Source organism: Ovis aries, chromosome 7, assembly GCF_016772045.2.
Source record: "Ovis aries strain OAR_USU_Benz2616 breed Rambouillet chromosome 7, ARS-UI_Ramb_v3.0, whole genome shotgun sequence".
NCBI lineage: Eukaryota > Metazoa > Chordata > Mammalia > Artiodactyla > Bovidae > Ovis > Ovis aries.
Genome location: NC_056060.1, coordinates 67,963,526 through 67,984,435, shown reverse-complemented (window position 1 = coordinate 67,984,435; position 20,910 = coordinate 67,963,526). Strand labels below are relative to the sequence as shown.

Here is a 20,910-nt window from a genome sequence, read left to right as displayed (position 1 = left end):
GGCAGTTTTATCAGTTAGGAATTCAACAGTCAACCTTAGGAAGAAAAGGGAGAAGAAATAACACCATTTTGCTTTCCCTGAGGTAAACTATTCAACTTTAAGAACAGTTCTAATTCAGAACAGCTAAATCAACCCAAACACCATTTTCTAGTGTTCATTTAGTTAATGGATTTGTCTAAAAAGACCCTTTATCTTAGGGAACAGACTTTACCAACATAGCATTTTCCTTAGAAGCCCCTTTTGTAAAATTAGAAACAAATTCAATGAATATTCCATATATTTTACTGCCACAACATTTAAAGTATGTTTTTCCTCCAGGAAATTTTCAAACTGATCTCTTTTTTCCCAGGTACCTCCAGATCATCAGTTACTCGATGTAAACCTGGAGCCAACTGCCCCAGTTCACACAGTAGCATCAGCAGACAACTGTCCCCTCTCTCTGTCACAGAAGATTCCTCTGCTCCTATTCTTGAACTTCAGAGTCGAGGATCCTCTGGAGTTTGTGGACACAGAGCTGAGAGGCAAAACAGATCAGGTATGTGAGTGACCTCCTCTTAAATAACAGTACAGGTGGTAAGCTTCTAGCCAGCAATGAAAGATCTCACCATTGGCACAGAATGTAAAGACGTGACGCTGACTCTTAGGAGTATGTGTGAGCAAAGTTTATCAAGTGGGAGGAGAAGGGAGAAGAGAAATGTATAGATACAATCCATTAATGATGGGCAGTGTACAGTGTCGCAGAGAAATAATACCAAAACCTATAGTTGGAGGGCTTAACACATGGTTAAACAATGACATCTAGTTAAGTTTATAAGGAAACAATTTTTCTTATCTTCAAGATGGCAAAAGCCAGCACCTTTTATCTCAGTCCTGGGATTTAGTAATAGCAAGCTGTACCCATTCTGAGAAGAATAAAAGCACCAGTAAAATCACAGACTCTGCTCTTATCTTTATTAGGACTGCCAGTCCTTGGAGCCCTTCTAGTTTTCCCGATTTTATACCTCCTTCAGGACACTTCAGTTGCCTCCCTGATCAGCATTTACTATTAAATCAAGACCTTTAACCTTTCCTCACATCTGCCTGATCACTTACCAACCCCTGGAATATTTGGGTTACTGGAATCACTAGATAAATCTGTTAACTATATCTGTGGGTTTCCCAGTGAATCTATCCTTTTAAAACGTAGCTGGAACATGCATGGGACTTGCCTAGTGGTTCAGACGGTAAAGAATCTGCCTGCAATGCAGGAGTATGCATAAAATCCTTAAAGGATGAAGAAGGACAGAAGAGAGAGCTAAATAGAGACAGAACTCTGGAAAACTCTAAAATGATCAGAAGAGAACGAGGAACAGGACTCAGCAAAATAAAATGAAAAGGAGAGGTTAGTGATATAGGAGGTTGTTATTTCATCTAAAGTAAGTAGTGAAAAAGTATCCATTGAACTTCAAAAACAGGAGATTATTTATTATTATCTAGCAAGAGAAATTTCAACAGTCATGGGGCACAAGCCAAAACGTAGCAGTTGAGGAAGAATGTGTTGGAAAGAAGCAAACATAGTTAAGCACAGTATACAGACAGATCTCAGAGATACTGTGGGTTTGTTTCTAGACTCTTGCGGTAAAACAAACATCACAATAAAACAAGTCACATGAAAAAAATTAATGCAGCTGGGTCCACTAGGCCGTGGCCCGATACTGTTACATTTTGGTGATGGACATCATACAGCCGTCCCCAGAGATAATCTCAAGCTTCAAGTCCATATTCACTTCCTCTCATCATATGACCACACTTTTACCTTCCTGAAAAGACAAACAATTGTGTGCTAACAGATACTTTCCTCCCTGCCTCAAAGTGTCTCTGTTCTCTCGCTTGCTAATTTGCTAATTATCATCATTGCAGGGGCTTCCCTGGTGGCTCAGATGGTAAAGAATCCACCTGCAATGCGGGAAACCTGGGTTCAATCCCTGGGTTGGGAAGATCCCCTGGAGAAGCGAACGGCTCTCCACTCCAGTATCGTTGCCTGGAGAATTACATGGACAGAGGGAGCCGTCAGGCTACAGTCCACAGGGTCGCAAAAAGTTAGACTTGACTGAGAGACTTTCACTGTCATCATTGCAGGGACCACTTCTGACTTCTGTGTTTGCTACCATTCTGATGCTGACTCCTCCTACATCCATGATTACCTCCTCTCCATCTCTTCCACTTACATTTTCAATCTCCCCTTCTCCATTTATTCCTTCAGCTTGGCCAACAATATATTAAAATCTCTTGCATCCTTAAAGTCAATAGTGACACCAGCAAAAACAACAAAATAACTCTATCCAAAACAAGTGGGTAGTGGAAACAAATCGAAAAACAAAAACCTCATAACTTTGAGAACACTAGCTTTAAAAAATAAGCAGAAGAGAAGTAATTCAGGGGACCCAGGTAAATGAAGGCATAGAGGAGGTGTGAAAGCCTCTTCTAGGATCCTACTTATTTGATTAGGTTTTTATGAGAAAAGATTTTTTTTTCCCCAAAATGACAATATTTTAAAATGGAATCTCAGCAACTATTGACCCAAAGGCCAAAACTCTTTTGTAAAAAGTGAAGAAAATGACACTGTAAATCTTCAGAAAGTTTTAATTGGCTTTAATTAGTTGCAGTAATCTTATTATCCCAGTTATCTGCAGAACAGAATGTTGCAGTTAATTAAATATGGTTAATAAATTTGCCCTTTCTATCATATACTAATTACAAATCTCAAAGACTGTACCATTGAAGACCACATGTGGCATAATTTACTCTTTCTGCAACAATTTGGAAGACACCTGGGGATATTCCTAGACACCAAAAAGAAAAAGAAAAGGAGAAGAATCTAAAGAGCAGCTCGCCATGCTCTCATGAATGTTATGGTACTTAACCTCAAAATGAATCCCATGAGTTAAGTATTATTGGTGTTTGACAGAGACGCTAAGACCAGAATTAAATATATACTCAGGGCCTTCTGGTGGTGGGACTAGGACTTTCACTCACGCTTCCAAATTCCAGTGGCCTCTACCATCAATCTGTGCGACTCTAACCAAGGTTCATAGAGACAGATGGAATTACTGGTAAATCAATTTTAATGATGTATACAAAACAATAAATCTAAGCAGGACTATAGAAAATCACATTTAACTGATCAGAAAAATAAAAGAACCCTGGAGAGTCAATCTTTCTATGGTATCTACAGATAGTAAAATTAAAGAATTGTCAACAATTCAATCTAGTTCGCAGAAGAATGAGCCAATACTATGGGAAGATTTAGGTGACTATTGCTGTCATCAAAAGTACTCTATATGCTCTGACAGTGGTACAGATGTCATCTTCAAAGGTGACAGTAAAGGCAGATATCAAAGGGATACAAATAATCTTTGTAGAATCATTCCTCCTTTATGAACTAGTCCCTTAGAATAGTGTGATCTAAAGTGTAGTATACCTTTCTCTTCTATTAAACCTCATGCAAGGCTGCCATTCCTGCCAGGAAACTTTTCTCTAAACCATTTCTGAAGCTTCCAGTGCTTAAATGGGGAGCTCAAGCCTGAAACCTAGACAAAATGAATATTCAGAATAAAAAGTTTAGACCCTGGAGTCATACTGACTTGGGCTCAACCTTGAACAACCTTTAATACAAGTCTGTTTTTGCATCTGTAAAACGGGACTGGTAATACCCACTTAATTGGGTAGGCTTGTGTTCCCTTCCCAGCCTTCCAACACAAGAGCTCTTGTTTTGCCCTCTTATTCATTTTCATTTTTCCCCTCTACTGTCTGTATAAACCACATGGACATAGTGAATTTGAAGACTGTTATCAGGTACAGTTAGTCTGTACACAGCTAAGGATGCTGGTGAGTGTACTTTCAGTCTCATCTCAATGTCACCGCATCACGGAAGTTTCTCCTGGTCACTACACACCTCATCTTAACAAGTGCTTCTTGTTTGCCTCTATGTGGCCTTGTATTGCCATACTCGGCCCTTCTCCCACTGTTTTAGATGTGTTTCCTGGCCTTCCTCTAGATTATGAGCTCAAGTCTTTCATTTTGAACCCCTGGGACCTATTTAAATAGCTCCTGGTAGTCTCCACAGGACTTTGTTGAATAAATAAATAAAAGAATGCCAGTTTTCATCTTCCGGAGACTAGGCTCTGAGAATTCTGTTTATAAGACTTGGAAGTCATGTAGTAATTGCCTGTTCATCCTGCTTGATTTATACTCTCCAATGAAAAATTCGCTTTCAAGGCTTGCTATCTGCTTTCCCCAAATAAATAGCTGGATGAAAGCCTTTGCACAGCGGAGCAGTCACACCTGGGTCATTAAGCAGTGGAAACATTCAGCAGAGAGCCAGCAGGTTCTGAAGAGGAATGTGAGAAATCCATCCACTATCACTCACAGTCTGTGGGCTGTACCACTTGCGTAAGCCCAGGATAAAACTTATGCTTACAGGAGGTCCCTGGAAACACCATGGAATCTTAAAATTCTGTCTACCTTTCCCCGGATTCTACCATCTGGGGACTCAGGATGACCACTGCTCTCATTTAACATCCAGATAGGTATATAAATTCATTGTGTTGAACTTGTTTTCACTCTTAGGGAGAAGACCTTTATGATTGTCACTTTTGGAGAACTTCAGCTATTTCAATGTGAAAAAAAAAAAGCTACTAAATTTTCTTAGTAAATGTAAAAATATAAAGCAGAACTCACTGTGCTCCCAGAAATATATTAAATAGTAATTTGTTCTGAGGTAGGAGGTGACTTTGTGCAATCCAGACTTGCTCTATTTGGAGGCACATCCTTTTCAATTTATTAGTAATCTTTGCTGCAGTTTAAAAAAAAAAAAACTCAGTGGGAAATAACAATAAATATTTATTTCTCATTCACTTTTTATGTTGGTGAATACAGGGTTCTGAATAGGTCCTGCTCATTCTCCATAGCTGGTCACATAGACCAGCTTCTATTTGAGATTTTCCATTCTAGTGGCAGAAAGGAAGAGCTAGAGAGGTAGTGGGACCATGTGAAGCCGCTTAAAGCTTCTGCTGAGAGGTGGCACACCATACCACAGATGGTGAACATACCATCTGTTCATGTTTGTTTAGACACATCATGTGGCCAAGGCCAAAGTCTTTGAAGCTGAAATGCTCTCACAAGGAGGTGGGTAGGGTTCCCCTGAGAACAGAGAGCATCCACCAAGTTCATCAGCATCATCATGGCCTGGATAAGGGTCCCAGATACACAGTATACCTTATAGAGCAGAGATTCCAGACAGAAAATGAGCCAGTGTTATTTGTCTCTGCAAATGATAGTAGGGAAAACAAAACACTGGTGATTCTGTCTGTCTCTTTGAGTTCTGTTTTATAACTTGATTTCCACACATTTGTATTCCTTTCCTGTTTGCAGGGGATGATGGAGCACAGACTCATCCTGAGAACAGCGGCCAAGAAAACAGAATCAAGGCTCGCTGCCTATCCTGCACGTCCATGGTTCTGAAGGCTGTCTGGGGACTTTTGATCATCTTGTCAGTGTCATCATCTTGGGTTGGAACCACACAGATTGTAAAAATTACTTATAAGAACTTCTACTGTCCATTTTTCATGACTTGGTTTTCAACAAACTGGAACATTATGTTTTTCCCAGTCTATTATTCTGGTCATCTGGCCACTGCTCAAGAAAAACAATCTCCAATGAAAAAATTCAGGTAGGTTTCATGTTAAATGGCCAATAGGAGATGGTTTGAGATAATTTCATGCAAATATGCATGATTTCGTCTCTTTGAAAGATGAGTTGAGGAGTGTGGAGAGGCAGGATCTAAGGTCGGTAATGAACATATGAACATGAAGAAACAGAATCAGCTCCCTCCTTCCTCCAAAATCATTGTCTACAACATTCCAGGCACTGTGCTAGTGCTTTTGCAGATCTTATCTAATTATCATTGGTAGTAACAGCCACCTTTTAAGGTGGCATTAATTATCCCTATTTTAGCACAAGAATAAGTTTTGGAGAGATTCAGTGACTTGTCCAAGGTCACACATCTATAAATAATGGAACCCAGATTTTAATCCAGCTCAATCTCTCATCATGGTTTCAAAGAACAACCCAGGGTCTCGAGCCCAGAAAGAAAAAAACAAACTGTATTAATATTCTTACAAAAACACTTGCTCAGTATTCTGGACACAGTGGTGTTATAGCAAATAAAATGACTTGGTCTCATGCAAATGGAAGTCTGGCCTTGGGATGGTTTAAAAGAAGCTGTTCTTTGCTGGCTAGGAACAGAGAGCCTTGTCTGTTGGTTTGCTGGCCATGAACTTGACAGTGCCATGGTTCTGTTGGTTGCTCTGAGTTAGACCTGGCTTATGCAGCTCCATCTTGGAGAGATTGGAAAGTTGGCTGAGTCATATCATCCAGTCCTGCGCAGCACTGAGGAAAGGCAAAAGTAGCATTTGGGTTAAAGGTCCTTTGCTAACAGACAGCTTCTTGAAAAGAAAAACCAGAATCAAGGAACAGCTTCTAGGACAGTGTTTCTGCTCACCAAGAGAAAACAGTGGGCTTGACCTCAGCAGATGGCAATGGGAGAGTGACAGCTTTTTGCTTATTCCTCCTCAGCAGAATGGCAATAAATTTGTCTTGCAGGAGCCCAAATAACCTTTCTACCTTGCCCTTTTACCTTATGATAAAAAGATGATCATTGGTGCATGGTAAGACTGTCCTTAAAAACGTAAGACATTCTAAAGGCTTTATCTTCAACTTCCAGTTTCTATCACCAGCTTGGAATTGCCCGGGAATACTGAAGTCACACTGTGAGCTGACTTTCTCTGTGTGTCTATGAACATTCTGCTATCATTAAAGCAACAAAAACCAGTTCAAGAAGAAATGTTTTCTGGTTTGGAGGAAAGAAAAAAGCTTTATATCTGTTAAGGATTGTTAAGACTAATTTCTTCCCATCAAAACAGACATGATCCTGGGGCATAAGATCTTTTTAGATAACAGTACTTAATACATGATTGCAGGGGACATAATTATCAGAATAAAGTTCTCCCTGATTGCAGATACCTCCATTTACTTATAGTGTATGTTTTCTACTCAAAGGTTCCTATGGTTTAGACACATATGCTGATTAAAAACAGCAAAAGGTTAGTATGGGAAGGAATGCCTCAGAATACCTCAAAGCAAGCCAGGTCAGTTTTACTTAAGAGAACACATTTACAACAAGAGGCTCCTGCTGATAGAAGTGTTGTTTGGAGAATGAGTTTCTCTCACACTGAACAAACTCTGAGTTTAGTGAAATCTGTGACTTGACGGGACACCTCCACCTGTTAGTCCTAGCGTGAAGTTGACCATTTCTGAAACTGAATCAAAGAGCTTTTATTTTCAAGCAGAAAACATTGTCTTTGAAGGGAATATTCTCCAGTGGCCCCCTCCATATGAAAGGTAAATACTGCCAGAAAATTCTGAGATCCTTGATCTTTATTCCCTGTGGACTCATTAACACCGTCTGCCAAGAAGTCACCCCATGAAGTTCTCACGGCAGAACAAGGGGAGAATAGTGTCTAAGACTGGAAACTGGATGTATCCCATAGCATCAAACCCTCCATTTTCTCCTTTTCTCTTGAATGGTATGAAAGCATTTCGAGTTTTTTCTGTATCACTAACATCAAAAGAATTTTCAACAAAGTATCAAAACTGGATGGTAAGGATTGTTCATTTGGAAGTAGTTTTTGATCATGCCATTCAATCATGCCATTTATATACAGTTAAGAGAATTCAATTGCCTCAGGTGAATTTGAAATTTAAGAAAAAAATTATATACCAGTTTTGATGGTATATCAAAAGAATATCAAAGGGTCATTTCTTAAGGAAAAAAAAATCTCTAGAAAGCCTGAAACTGGAGCCAAAGATACACCTGCCATATGTCAGGAAGCTAGGAAATGTGCTTAAGATGCCATCCAACATACAGAAATTGTTCTGTAACTAGTAGCTGCTGGAACAGTGATGAACATGATTACATTGTCAGTACCCCCAACTTCTAAGCTTCTTTCCAAATTTTGCCTCCTGTCAATGCTTCTTGTCTAGAAATTCTGATCTCATCATCCCAGGGAGAGACAGGCTGTTGTTATCTGTTTCTCCACAGAAATCCATATTTTTAAAAGAAATTTTCACATTTCCTAGCACTTAATGCTGAAACAACAAGAGGTTTTACGCAGATGAGCTGGTGTTTGAATGGAGACCAATTTTAATTCTTGTAATAGCAGTGACAATTGGGGAGAAAGTTGGCGCTGAGAGGAAAGGGGAAGAAAGGGTAACAAGGAGGAAGCCAGTTCTTGGAGGACAGGATAAGCCAGGCCAAGAGCCTCTGCTAGGCAGCAGTGCTATACTGGGGGCACTCTCCCCAGCACACCTGCCTCTGCTGGCTTCCCCATGGGGCAGGGTGTTTCCTTTCCTGAATCCAAAGTCTTTGAGTGCATTCTACCCAGCATGATGGTGGAGCTCTTGGTAAGAACCTGGCTAGGGCTGGTGATAGGAAAAGAGAGTCTTTAATCATAAATAGATTTGTTGTGCTTCTTAATAAATATGTATTTTAAAGGATGTTTAGAAGTTACAGATGTCAGGATAAATAAACCCATGACTCCCCACTCCAGCTCTCCTTGGCAGATTTCCTCAAGGACCAAATCTCTCTGTAAGGACAGAATACAAAGCATGTGCCTAGATACTCTGTAAAAACTGTTGCTTGCTCTGTGTGTGCCTCTGATTCTGAGTATCTCAACAGTAGGGCTTTAGAAAGGCCATCCATTTTATAATATTGTAAATCAATTACACCTCAATAAAGCCAAACAAAGCAGAGATGCCATCCATTTTCCTGTGTGTGTGAGCATGTGTAATTTCTGTTTACTTAGCAAAAGGTTTTGCCTCTGGCTTATTTAGTCCCTTCACTGAAGTTTTGTCTCCTTCAAGTTAAAATTTAGCTTGGGGAAATCCCATTTTGATTTTATGAAACCCTTCCATTTTGGTTGTCTCCCACATGAAAGTAAAACCACAGTGTGCATGTCCATGTGTTCAAAATGGATTTTTAACCTTCCAAGAGTCACTGGCCTACAATTCCCTGTGTTCTCAGCTGCTTGGAAGCAACGTTTACTGTGGGACTTGATATTTAAGCTCATCCCCCTGAGCCTGAAGCCTCACCACTTGGTCATGCCCTCCCCATATGCAGTCCTCCTGTGGGCTGAATCACTTCATACAGGGGAGGCAAACATTGCCTGGAGATTGCTTTGAGGCAAAGTAATACTTTGAGACACAATTATCTCTCTCCAGAAAGAGCTAGAAGAGAAACCAGAAACTAGAGCTAACTAGAGCCATATAAATCGATTTATAAACATAAATGTGCAACTTGTTGCTTTAAATGGGATATTTATACTACTCTTGAAAAAAACAATGCCTGACATGAGATAGTTGCCTAACGAAAGCTTGAATGTTCATGAACAACTGACTGATAAAAAAAATGAAGCTGAATTTTCCCAGCCTATTTTCAGTCCATAATCAAAAAGGCATTGTTATTCTATCACTTTAAATATCACCTGTATATATTGCTAGCTTCAACATTTTGATTAAAACAACCCTCTGGACAAAATAATTAATTTAGTCAGAAACCATGCAAATCAAAGATTTAACTGAAATGACTATTTTTAAGCAGTATATTCAGACAACTCCAGAATGGTCAAAGTCTGTATGTAAATGCAACTTGAATTTTATTTATTTTATGATTTGGGGCTTGTCACAGAAACTTCCTTCATTTTTTTCTGCCTTAAAAATGCTATGCTGTGCTTAGTGGCTCAGCTTGTGTCTGACTCTTTGTGACCCCATGTACTGTAGCCCACCAAGCTCCTCTGTTCATGGGGATCCTCCAGGCAAGAATACTGGAGTGGGTTGCCATGCCCGTCTCCAGGGGATCTTCCCAACCCAGTGATCAATCCCAGATCTTCTGCATTGCAGGTGGATTCTTTACCATCTGAGCCACCAGGGAAGCCCAAGAATACTGGAGTGGGTAGCCTACCCCTTCTCTAGGGGATCTTCCCAACCCAGGGATTGAACTGGGGTCTCCTGGATTGCAGGCGTATTCTTCACCAGCTGAGCTACCAGGGAAGGTGTAAAAGAAATTAGTTCAGTGGGCAGATATGTTAGAAAGAGGAGTAACGTTTTAGGAATAATGAAATACCACGCTGCGCCTGCCTCCACATGCTATGTGAGGTTGCATGATGTCTGTAGCCTATTCAGTCTGTAGCAACTGTCTTGACACTGTTGCATTTGTCCATTGGGAAAGCATCTTCTGTATCTTCGAATAGCTAGTAATTCCAGCAACCACTCATTTCTTGATTTCTCCAGGTTTCTCTAAGAATATTCAGCAAAAGCATAATCTCACAGAATGGGTAGGAAAGGCCTGTGCTTGGGGAGATGGGAACTCCTCCATGCAACCCTTTCCACTCATGGCCTGAAGGTTCAGCCCTGGGTTCAGTAGGTTCCACACATGAATAATGAGTCTGGAGGGTTTGTACTCTTGCCTAAAAATGGCTGTCAAGAGCTAGTCCACACAAGATGTGTTAACATCAATACCTATTAACCTCTCTTTCTTCCTTAGGGAATGCAGTCGAATTTTTGGTGAAGATGGTCTGACGTTGAAGCTCTTTCTTAAAAGAACTGCTCCCTTTTCTATTCTGTGGACTTTGACTAATTACCTGTATTTACTGGCTTTAAAGAAGCTGACAGCCACGGATGTCTCTGCTCTGTTCTGTTGTAACAAAGCCTTTGTCTTCTTGCTGTCGTGGATCGTGCTGAAAGACAGGTTCATGGGAGTGAGGGTAATAGCACGCTTGATTCGATGCGTGAGGCTGCATTTAATCATAAATCCTTGACGTTGGGAGAGCTGCTTTGTTTTGTGGAGTTTTCGCAAAACTTATTTGGTTCTGAGTACAGATTGAAATTTGAAGATGTGCTAGAACACCCAGGCAGTTACAATGTCATGAGAGGATAAAAGATTGTTTCCATTGGGCAGTCAGCTGATGTCAACAGGAGGCACTCAGGGAAAATAAGTTCTTTTTTTAGAATTAATGGTATGATCGACTCCTATTGTACTTGGGGAAGAAGGGTCTGAGAAAATTAGCCACAGTAAAGATTATGATTTGGTGTGTGTGGTTTTTTTTCCCAGTCAACATGTTTGGACAACTCATGTTTTTTTGCACCCCCCCCCCATGAATTTAATTAATATTGGTGTAAGTAGTAAGATTACCAAACAGTAATTAACGTCACCAGTAATGGCACAATGCTGTTAAAAGTGGCTATATATCTAGTATGACTAATCTAGAAATGGAACTAAAAACAACAACTTGTACTTTGGGATACATATGCTTAAATGGATAGCATTAAACTTCCACCAACTGCTTCAGTTCTGAGTTTATCCCTTTCAGAGATATTCTGGATTTAAAAATAAAAAGTTTTTTGTATGTTTGACCTTTGTTACATTGATTGAGAGCTATGCAGACGTAAGAAGCCAGATCTCATTCATATAATCTGGCATGTCACTATGATGAAAATATTGAGTAAATAATTCTTTAAAAGGAGATCCAAACAAAGAGCGTTTTTCCAGAAAATAAACATCACACAATTGCTGTTCTTCAAAAGAGATGTCCAAGACTGGGTTGAAACACTTTTTTGCTATTGCAAACTATTGCCCTGTTGCAATGATTCCAGGGTCCTTGCCTCGCTAAAGGCTGAAATTCACATCTGTATGAGAGAGTTTTTGATGGCCGTCATCCTGAAAACATTTTCTTAATAGCCAGTTAGCTAATTCTGGTTTTATCTTTGGAGATGCTGCTCAGAAATTCAGAACTGAAACTTGACACAGACAAGAAGTGGAAAGCTACAGCAGAAAACAAGATGAACAATTCTCAATCAGCCCACGATGCCACGCGGCTATACCAGATACAGCCTCACACCCATTCTCCACTAGCTAATCTCAGACATCACACCCAAGAGGCTTAGCATAGTGGCATTACTCATGAAGCACTGGCTGTCTAGTGTCAGGAACCCCAACGAGTCCTTGAGAACAAGAACCTTCTTCACACTGCCCACTGATCCATTCAGCGGGGGTTGACATAATTTGTGGGGCCCAGTGAAAAGTGAAAATGCAGAGCCCCTTGCTGAAAAAAATTGTGAATAATTACAAGATGGCAACATTATGGGGCCCAGTGCATCTGTACAGGTCATATACCCATGAAACTGGCTCTGTCTCTGTCTCTAACACCTAGAACAATACAAGGGACAAAGTAGGGACTGTACGTATTTAGGGATATAGTGAATGAACTCAGACTTACAAGATCTTTCTCATTTCTATCTATCATATGAGAATCACCCCTGAGAATTTGGAAATCTTTTCAGACAAGAGGGAAGGAAAGGAGATTTAGGGGCTTTCTGGTTTTTCAGTGTAATGTGACTACCAAAAGGAAATAATACACCCACTTTAAATTTGCTGTTGTTCAGTCGCTAAGTCATGTCCTCATTTTTGCAACCCCATGAATGGCAGCATGCCAGGCCTTCTTGTGCCTCACCATCTCCTAGAGTTCACTCAAGTTCATGCCTATTGTATCAGTGATGCCATCCAACCATCTCATCCCACTCCAGTATTCTTGCTGTGAGGACCCCATGAACAGTATTAAAAGGCAATATGATGCTATTAGATTTACCAGTAAGGAAATCAGTCGTATTAGAATGAATGAATGAATCTTATGTAAGAGGTCATATAAAAAAGACAACACTTATTTGAGGTCTTTTAGAAGAAAAAACCCAGCTGTGTAACTTATATTTAAATGGCAGATTTAGGAAATCTACCTAGAAGTTACAAAGCATACTATTGGGCTAGCAAAAAAGTTCATTAGAGTTTTCCCATAACATGTTACAGAAAAACATGAACTTTTTGGCCAACTTAATATTTTAAAATTGGTATCTGTGGTGGGTGAAATGGTGGGCCCCCATAAGGTGTCCACATCCTAATCTCCAGAACCTACTAATGTGACCTTACTTGAAAAAATAGTCTTTGCAAACATAATTAACTTAAGGATTTTTACAAACAGGAGATCATCCTAGTTGATCTGGATGTCTGCTAAATCCAGTAACAAAGTGAAAGTGAAATTGAAGTCGCTCAGTCGTGTCCAACTCTTTGCGACCCTGTGGACTGTAGCCCACCAGGCTCCTCTGTCCATGGGATTCTCCAGGCAAGAATACTGGAGTGGGTTGCCATTTCCTTCTCCAGGGGATCTTCCTGACCCCCAGATTGAACCCAGGTCTCCTGCATTGCAGGCAGACACTTTACCCTCTGAGCCACTAGGGAAGCCCGTCCAGTAACAAGGTGTCTGCTAAATCCAGTAACAAGTATCCTTAGAAGAGACACACACAGGAAAGACACACAGAAGAGGAGGAGCGATGTACCCACAGAGACAGAGATTGGAGTGATGCGGTCACAAGCCTAGGAAAGCTGGGGCAGCACCCAGAAACTGGAAGAGGCAGGAATGTATTCTCTCCCAGAACTGCTGTGGGGAGCATGGTCCTGCCTGATTTTGAACTTCGGGCCTCCACAACTATGACAGAATAGATATTTGCTGTTTTCAGTCACCAAGTTTGTGGCCATTTGTTACAGCAGCCTCAAAAAACTAATACAGTATCTGTTAGTAATGAGAAGACCTGATAGAAAAATTAAGTAGCCAATAAGTAGTTGTTAATAAGTACATTACATAAATTAAGACATCATAGGTGATAAAATGGTGAGTATTAATGTCAGTCATGCTGGAGAAGTCAGGAATTTTTCTTTTAAAATGATAGGAGGCACTTCACTTCTGACTGTGAAAGTGTTAGGAAGTTTTTAATGCCATATTCTAGAAGAACGTCAAGATGTAATTTTAATAATGTCCATAATCAGGCCATGGAATATAAGAAGCACTAAAACATACTCAGCATTTTGCCTTTGACCATATCAGCAATTCTTTTCCTAATAAGACATATTGAGAACATGTATAATTAGGTCATTTGAGAAATCAGAGGAGGGAAAATAGAATACAGACAATATAAACGCAGCTCTTATTGCCTATATCTATAAATAAGACACTGCCTGTACATGCCACCCCACTTGGACTACTCTTTTTAAAAACAGTTAAAGGATTGCTTTCAGTCATCAAAACATATTTCTGACTCATCCTAAGTCTGCAGTAGTTCAGAAAAAGATAGTTTGGGGGTTATAATTCTCATTTGCATGACCCAAGAATCATCACCGTTAAGGTGAAACGTGTGGCCTTAGTGTCAGTCACTCAGTCGTGTCCAACTTTTTGTGACCCCATGGACTATAGCCTGCCAGGCTCCTCTGTCCATGGAATTCTCCAGGCAAGAATAATGAAGTGGGGTGCCATTTCCTTCTCCAGGGGATCTTCCTGACCCAGGGATCAAACCTGGGTCTCCTGCATTGCAGGCAGCTTCTTTACCATCTGAGCCACTTAATATTTAGTTTCCTTGGAATATTGATTGAATTACAGATGAAAAGGTAATCACTCATACATTTAGTTTTCTATTATGAAATCCTTTCAACCAATTGGCTAATAAGCTTTGGTGTGTTAAAAAAAAAAAAAACAAAAAAACAAAAAACCTTTCATAAGTAGCTGCTTACAGATGATGTATGATTATCCTGTGGAAATTAGCAAACTTCTTTAAAAGACCTTTTCTAATTGCAAAAGTGTTACTGAGAATCCAGCTCCTGCAGGATTGAAGATGGATGTTTTAACCATCTCCAAGATTCTGTTTTATTTAGCTAGCATTCTTAAATTCATCAGAACCAGAAAAATCACCTTAATAAAATAAGTTTTCCTAACAAATGAACAACAAAAAAAATTGAGGCACTGCTTCAGGTTTTCTTCTGTGATGAGTGTCCATTTCACTCTAATGAAAAGTAAAAGTCAGACTGGAAAATTAGCACACTTTCTTTCAGATATTGTTGCTCCCTTATTTTTCTATTATTAATTGAAAATTTTCTTTCCTTTTAAAATTTGCTTGAAAGTGTGAAGGAAATTGGTGGCAATGAATGGTTCAGTGGACCTCCACTTTTATAGCAGATTTAGGAAATGAATTTGTGTCCCTTTAGCTTGGCACGCACCTATTTTCTAGGTACAACTGGGTCTCTCTGTGTTTAGCTCCCCACACTTTGGCTCTTTTGGAGACTTGCTGCCATCTGCCAAGAACCAACCAGGGTATGTCAGTTGAATGGAATCGTTCATTGCTTAAACTGCTCTTCTCTGAATTCTAACTGCGCTCCAGGGCACTCTAAATCAGGGCTCTGAGCTTCTACTGATTTATGCCAGTATTACATATTTAGATGAGATTCAAGGCAATCTTTTGTTTCCATCTTGCCTTTGATTGACATTTATGCAGTAACTCTTTATTCATGTGCAGTGCAGGCTCCTCTGTCTAGAATCTTCATGCTTCCTGGAGGAGACAGCAGAGGATGGGTAGTGGGACTCTTCCCCTTTCATCCCCATCTTGGCAGGAGAATAATTCATGAATACAGGGAAGTGAAAGTTGAACTGGAAAGGTTCTCTGAGTTTATGCCCATAAGGAATCCATAAATACTGTCAACAAGTTACAGTCAATAGGTCCCATCTACCTTCCACATCATCACTGTGGACAGTGACTGTGGCCATGAAATTAAAAGACGCTTGCTCCTTGGAAGAAAAGCTATGACAAACCTAGACAATGTATTGAAAAGCAGAGATGTTACTTTGCCAACAAAGGTCCATCTACTCAAAGCTATGGTTTTTCCAGTAGTCATGTATGGATGTGAGAGTTGGACCATAAAGAAGGCTGAGCACCAAAGTACTGATGCTTTTGAACTGTAGTGTTGGAGAAGATTCTTGAGAGTTCCTTGGACCATGAGGAGATCAAACCAGTCAGTTCTAAAGGAAACCAACTGAATATTCATTATAAGTACTGATGTTGAAGCTGAAGCTCTAATACTTTGGCCACTTGATGTGAAAAGCCAGCACATTGGGAAAAACCTTGATGCTGGGAAAGATAAAAGGAGAAGGGGATGACAAGATAAGATGGTTGGATGGCATCACCAACTCAATGGACATGAATTTGAGCAAGCTCTGGGAGATGGTGAAGGACAGGGAAGCCTGGTGTGCTGCAGTCCATGGGGTCGCAAAGAGTTGGACACGACTGAGTGACTGAACACCACCACCTTCCACACACTCTTGAGTCTTTCCTTCTTTTTTTTCCATCCTGGTCTCCCTTTGAGAGACACGTGTATGTGTGTATGTGTGGCATGGGGATGGAAGGTGGGAATCTAGTTTGAGATGTAAACCCCAGGGACCTCCTCACCCCCCTACCCCTGAACACACACATAATATCTGAACTGCTGCAGAATGCCCACCTCTTTTATTTCTCACACATTGACTCTTGTTCAATTTCACTGGCTATGAGTAAACAGATGGTTCTTCTTTATGGAAGCTTAAACATAACATGTCTGGAGGAGGGCATGGCAACCCACTCCAGTATTCCTGCCTAGAGAATCCTCATGGACAAAGGAACCTAGCAGGCTACAGTTAATAGGGTGGCAAAGAGTTGGACATGACTGAAGCGACTTAGCACGCGCTCAAGCAAACATAAAATGTGGGCAAATTTAAGGATTCTGTGTAGCCATGTTTCCCTGAAATGGACTCGACCCAGATACACTCACAGGAAACAAGGATAATCATCAGTGCTGGTCTCATTGGCCAAGGTGTGCATTCACCTTCAACTGCTGACCTTGAGTCCTGACTTCAGTATAGTCTGGCCAGCAGTATAACTTTGAGGCCCTCGATTTCAGAGCCTGATGTAGGCTTAGGACTCAAGGCTCCAGTGTGAGTGAATCCATGCTACACCCAGCTCCAGAATCAGGGTTAACCACATCACAAATTAAGCAAATACATTTGGGTTACAATTAGAAAGAGAAGCAGTTAAAGGATCATGTCAATACCCTGAATTGAGAAGAACCGATATTGTTATGCAAATAATAGTTCTGGAAGTCATTTGTCAGTGGGAAACACAGTGACTGTAATGAAGTTGGAGGTCCAGAGAAGAGCTGGACTCTTGTGGTTTTTGAGGACCTGAGCCAAAAGAGGGGGGAAATGAAGATAAAGGAAAACAGAAACAGGCAAAAGCCAGATATTTCTCTAGCTGTCATCTGTACAAACTAATTCTTCGAGAGGGGAAAGAAACCTAGCTTTCAACAGGGACACAGGTAGTATGTAGATCTGTGCAATCCCCAAATGTTTACTGTTAACACCCTCTTTGGGCTTTAAGAACAGGCTCAATCCAGGTCGCTCTGTGCCTGGCCCTGAGAGCTGAGGCAGATTAAGATCTCAGAGGGGACTGAGCCTGTAGAGGAAGGCAGCTGTGTCAGGTGGTGATGTCACTCAACTAGCATGCAAGGGTAATGGGCTAAATAAATTATCTCCCTCCGGGTTCTCACCCCAGGCGGGCACGCCACGATGGGAGGGGACCCAGGGGTTCAGAAGGTTAAAAATGAGGCACTGGGAGCTTTATGGTCACTCTGGTTACTAACATTTTCACTGAAGTCAGGTTAAAGTAATGGTAGTGGTGGGTCCATCTTGTTTAGACACCTCTGGTTGGTTATGGAGCTAGAACTGGAATAGGTCGTGAGGAAAGCCATGTTTTTCTGAAGCCAAGCAGGTGGCACCATGAGATGGTGCATTTTCAGCTGAAGAGTCCCTCCTGTGGACACTAACATGCTCAGAAGCATTTTTGTGTGTTTGTCATCATGTGGATGTCATATATGAGCACTTCTGACACAGTATTTAAACTGCTGGCTTTCTGCTGGCACATTTTCAATGTTCTGAGCTCCAAAAGAATCACTTTATGTTTTTTTGTTGAGAAGACAATTCAGTTCAGTTCAGTAGCTCAGTCATGTCCGACTCTTTGTGACCCCATGAACTGCAGCACGCCAGGCCTCCCTGTCCATCACCAACTCCCGGAGTTCACTCAGACTCATGTCCACTGAGTCGGTGATGCCATCCAGCCATCTCATCTCCTGTTGTCCCCTTCTCCTCCTGCCCCCAATCCCTCCCAGCATCAGAGTCTTTTCCAATGAGTCAACTCTTCGCATGAGGTGGCCAAAGTACTGGAGTTTCAGCTTTAGCATCAGTCCTTTCAAAGAAATCCCAGGACTGATCTCCTTTAGAATGGACTGGTTGGATCTCCTTGCAGTCCAAGGGACTCTCAAGAGTCTTCTCCAACACCACAGTTCAAAAGCATCAATTCTTCAGTACTCAGCCTTCTTCACAGTCCAACTCTCACATCCATACATGACCACAGGAAAAACCATAGCCTTGACTAGACGGACCTTTGTTGGCAAAGTAATTTCTCTGCTTTTGAATATGCTATCTAGGTTGGTCGTAACTTTCCTTCCAAGGATTAAGTGTCTTTTAATTTCATGGCTGCAATCACCATCTGCAGTGATTTTGGAGCCCCAAAAAATAAAGTCTGACACTGTTTCTACTGTTTCCCCATCTATTTCCCACGTGATGGGACCAGATGCCATGATCTTCGTTTTCTGAATGTTGAGTTTTAAGCCAACTTTTTCACTGTCCTCCTTCACTTTCATCAAGAAGCTTTTTAGCTCCTCTTCACTTTCTGCCATAAGGGTGGTGTCTTCTGCATATCTGAGGTTATTGATATTTCTCCTGGCAGTCTTGATTCCAGCTTGTGCTTCTTCCAGCCCAGCATTTCTCATGATGTACTCTGCATAAGTTAAATAAGCAGGGTGACAATATACAGCCTTGACGTACTCCCTTTCCTATTTGGAACCAGTCTGTTGTTCCATGTCCAGTTCTAACTGTTGCTTCCTGACCTGCATATAGGTTTCTCAAGAGGCAGGTCAGGTGGTCTGGTATTCCCATCTCTTTCAGAATTTTCCACAGTTGATTGTGATCCACACAGTCAAAGGCTTTGGCATAGTCAATAAAGCAGAAATAGATGTTTTTCTGGAACTCTTTTGCTTTTTCCATGATCCAGCAGATGTTGGTAATTTGATCTCTGGTTCCTCTGCCTTTTCTAAAACCAGCTTGAACATCTGGAAGTTCATGGTTCACGTATTGCTGAAGCCTGGCTTGGAGAATTTTGAGCGTTACTTTACTAGCATGTGAGATGAGTGCAATTGTGCAGTAGTTTGAGCATTCTTTGGCATTGCCTGTCTTTGGGATTGGAATGAAAACACCTTTTCCAGTCCTGTGTCCACTGCTGAGTTTTCCAAATTTGCTGGCATATTGAGTGCAGCACTTTCACAGCATTATCTTTCAGGATTTGAAATAGCTCAACTGGAATTCCATCACCTCCACTAGCTTTGTTTGTAGTGGTGCTTTCTAAGGCCCACTTGACTTCGCATTCCAGGATGTTTGACTCTAGGTGAGTAATCACACCATCGTGAAGACAATTAGTCCTGCCTTAATGATTGATTACTTCTGAAAATGCATGTGACTCAGACCTGTACTCAGGTTACCTGTTTTCCAGCAATCTCAAGAATATTTACTCTTGCAGTTAACCAATGGTGGGAGACAGAGCCACTCTGAGATCATCCAAGCCACCACTCCAAATGAGCCTGCCACCCAAAATTTCCCTGAATTTTCTAGGTTAGCTGAGTTCCTTTCCCTTAGTTTCAACTATGTAGATAAGAAATATAATGAAAACATTTTTAAACATGGCCATAGAGAACTTATTCTGTCAGATAGTTGTGAAATGTAAATAGAAATGTGGAAAATAATGTAAATTATCTTTTATCCCCAGGTAACCTAATAACCTACAAATAACTGTTCATATCATAGAGAAGAATTTTTCTAACATCACAAATATCAAATTTTCATGCTTTTGGAACTTAACTAACAATGTTGTCTGGTCCCCTGAAGTGAAAAATGCTTCTCTCCATGAACACAATTCAGAGAGATGCTAGTGTAATTGATCTGTCAGTTTAAATAGTCTGAGCTAATAATTTTACAAGTGCTTGAATATTAAATATAATTGAGATCTTTAAGAGGTTCATCATGGTTATAATTCTGAATTGCTATAAAGTTATGTAACTTTTGTCCATGTCCAATTTCTATCTTGAGAAAACTTATAACAGAAATATAGTGCATATGTGTTTACTAATGGCTGACTCGGAAAAGGAAGAGTTCCCAGTTGGGGTCATATCCTGTGGCTAACTGTATTCCTTGTTCAACATTTTCCAGACAGTGTTTTTGTTTTTTTCCCCTATTTTTTGTAGGGACTGTTTGTTTTCAGAATTCCCTAAATCAAGAATTTTGTATTATACATAATTACCTAAGCCTGGATATTGTATATTATAGAATAATTTTAATATTTTAAAGTATAAAGCAGTATATCACATTAAAGTTCTTTAGGATTAACATTATATTCTATTATCCCTGTCTTGAAGATATCACCTGTTTATTTGACCAAGAAAATACAACTGATGCTTGGTAAAAAGAAAACAAATATTAATTCAAATATTTTATCCTACAAGTTCAATATTTTGAGGGAAATCTATCTGTGAACACACGAACATTCATGAAACACAAAAACAAACCAGAAACTGTCCATATCTAACATAACTTTTCATTTCTTTGACATCAGACTACACAAACAAAGACTGCAAATCCCTAGCTGAACTATAAATCCCCAAATCAAAGAAAATAATAACCCTTGCAGAACTTCCAGGCCTAGGCAACCACTTTACCATGTTTATTTATGAGTCTATTACTTCCTGTTTGGAAAATGTCCTTGGCACCTCATAGTGTGAGTATTAAATTCTGCTTCATACAGTCT

At 40.4% G+C, this 20,910-nt stretch overlaps 1 protein-coding gene across 1 annotated transcript in view; it reads left to right on the top strand.

Moving 5' to 3' along the window:
* Positions 1-428: 428 nt before the first annotated feature.
* Positions 429-20,910, top strand: part of SLC35F4 (solute carrier family 35 member F4) — a 31,473-nt gene continuing 10,991 nt past the window's right edge. Inside the window, exons 1-3 of the mRNA XM_015097092.4 lie at positions 429-535; positions 5,413-5,710; positions 10,640-10,859. Of these exons, the coding sequence (XP_014952578.3) occupies positions 5,493-5,710; positions 10,640-10,859 (438 nt within the window). The 5' untranslated portion in view covers positions 429-535; positions 5,413-5,492. The remainder of the gene's footprint in view (positions 536-5,412; positions 5,711-10,639; positions 10,860-20,910) is intronic.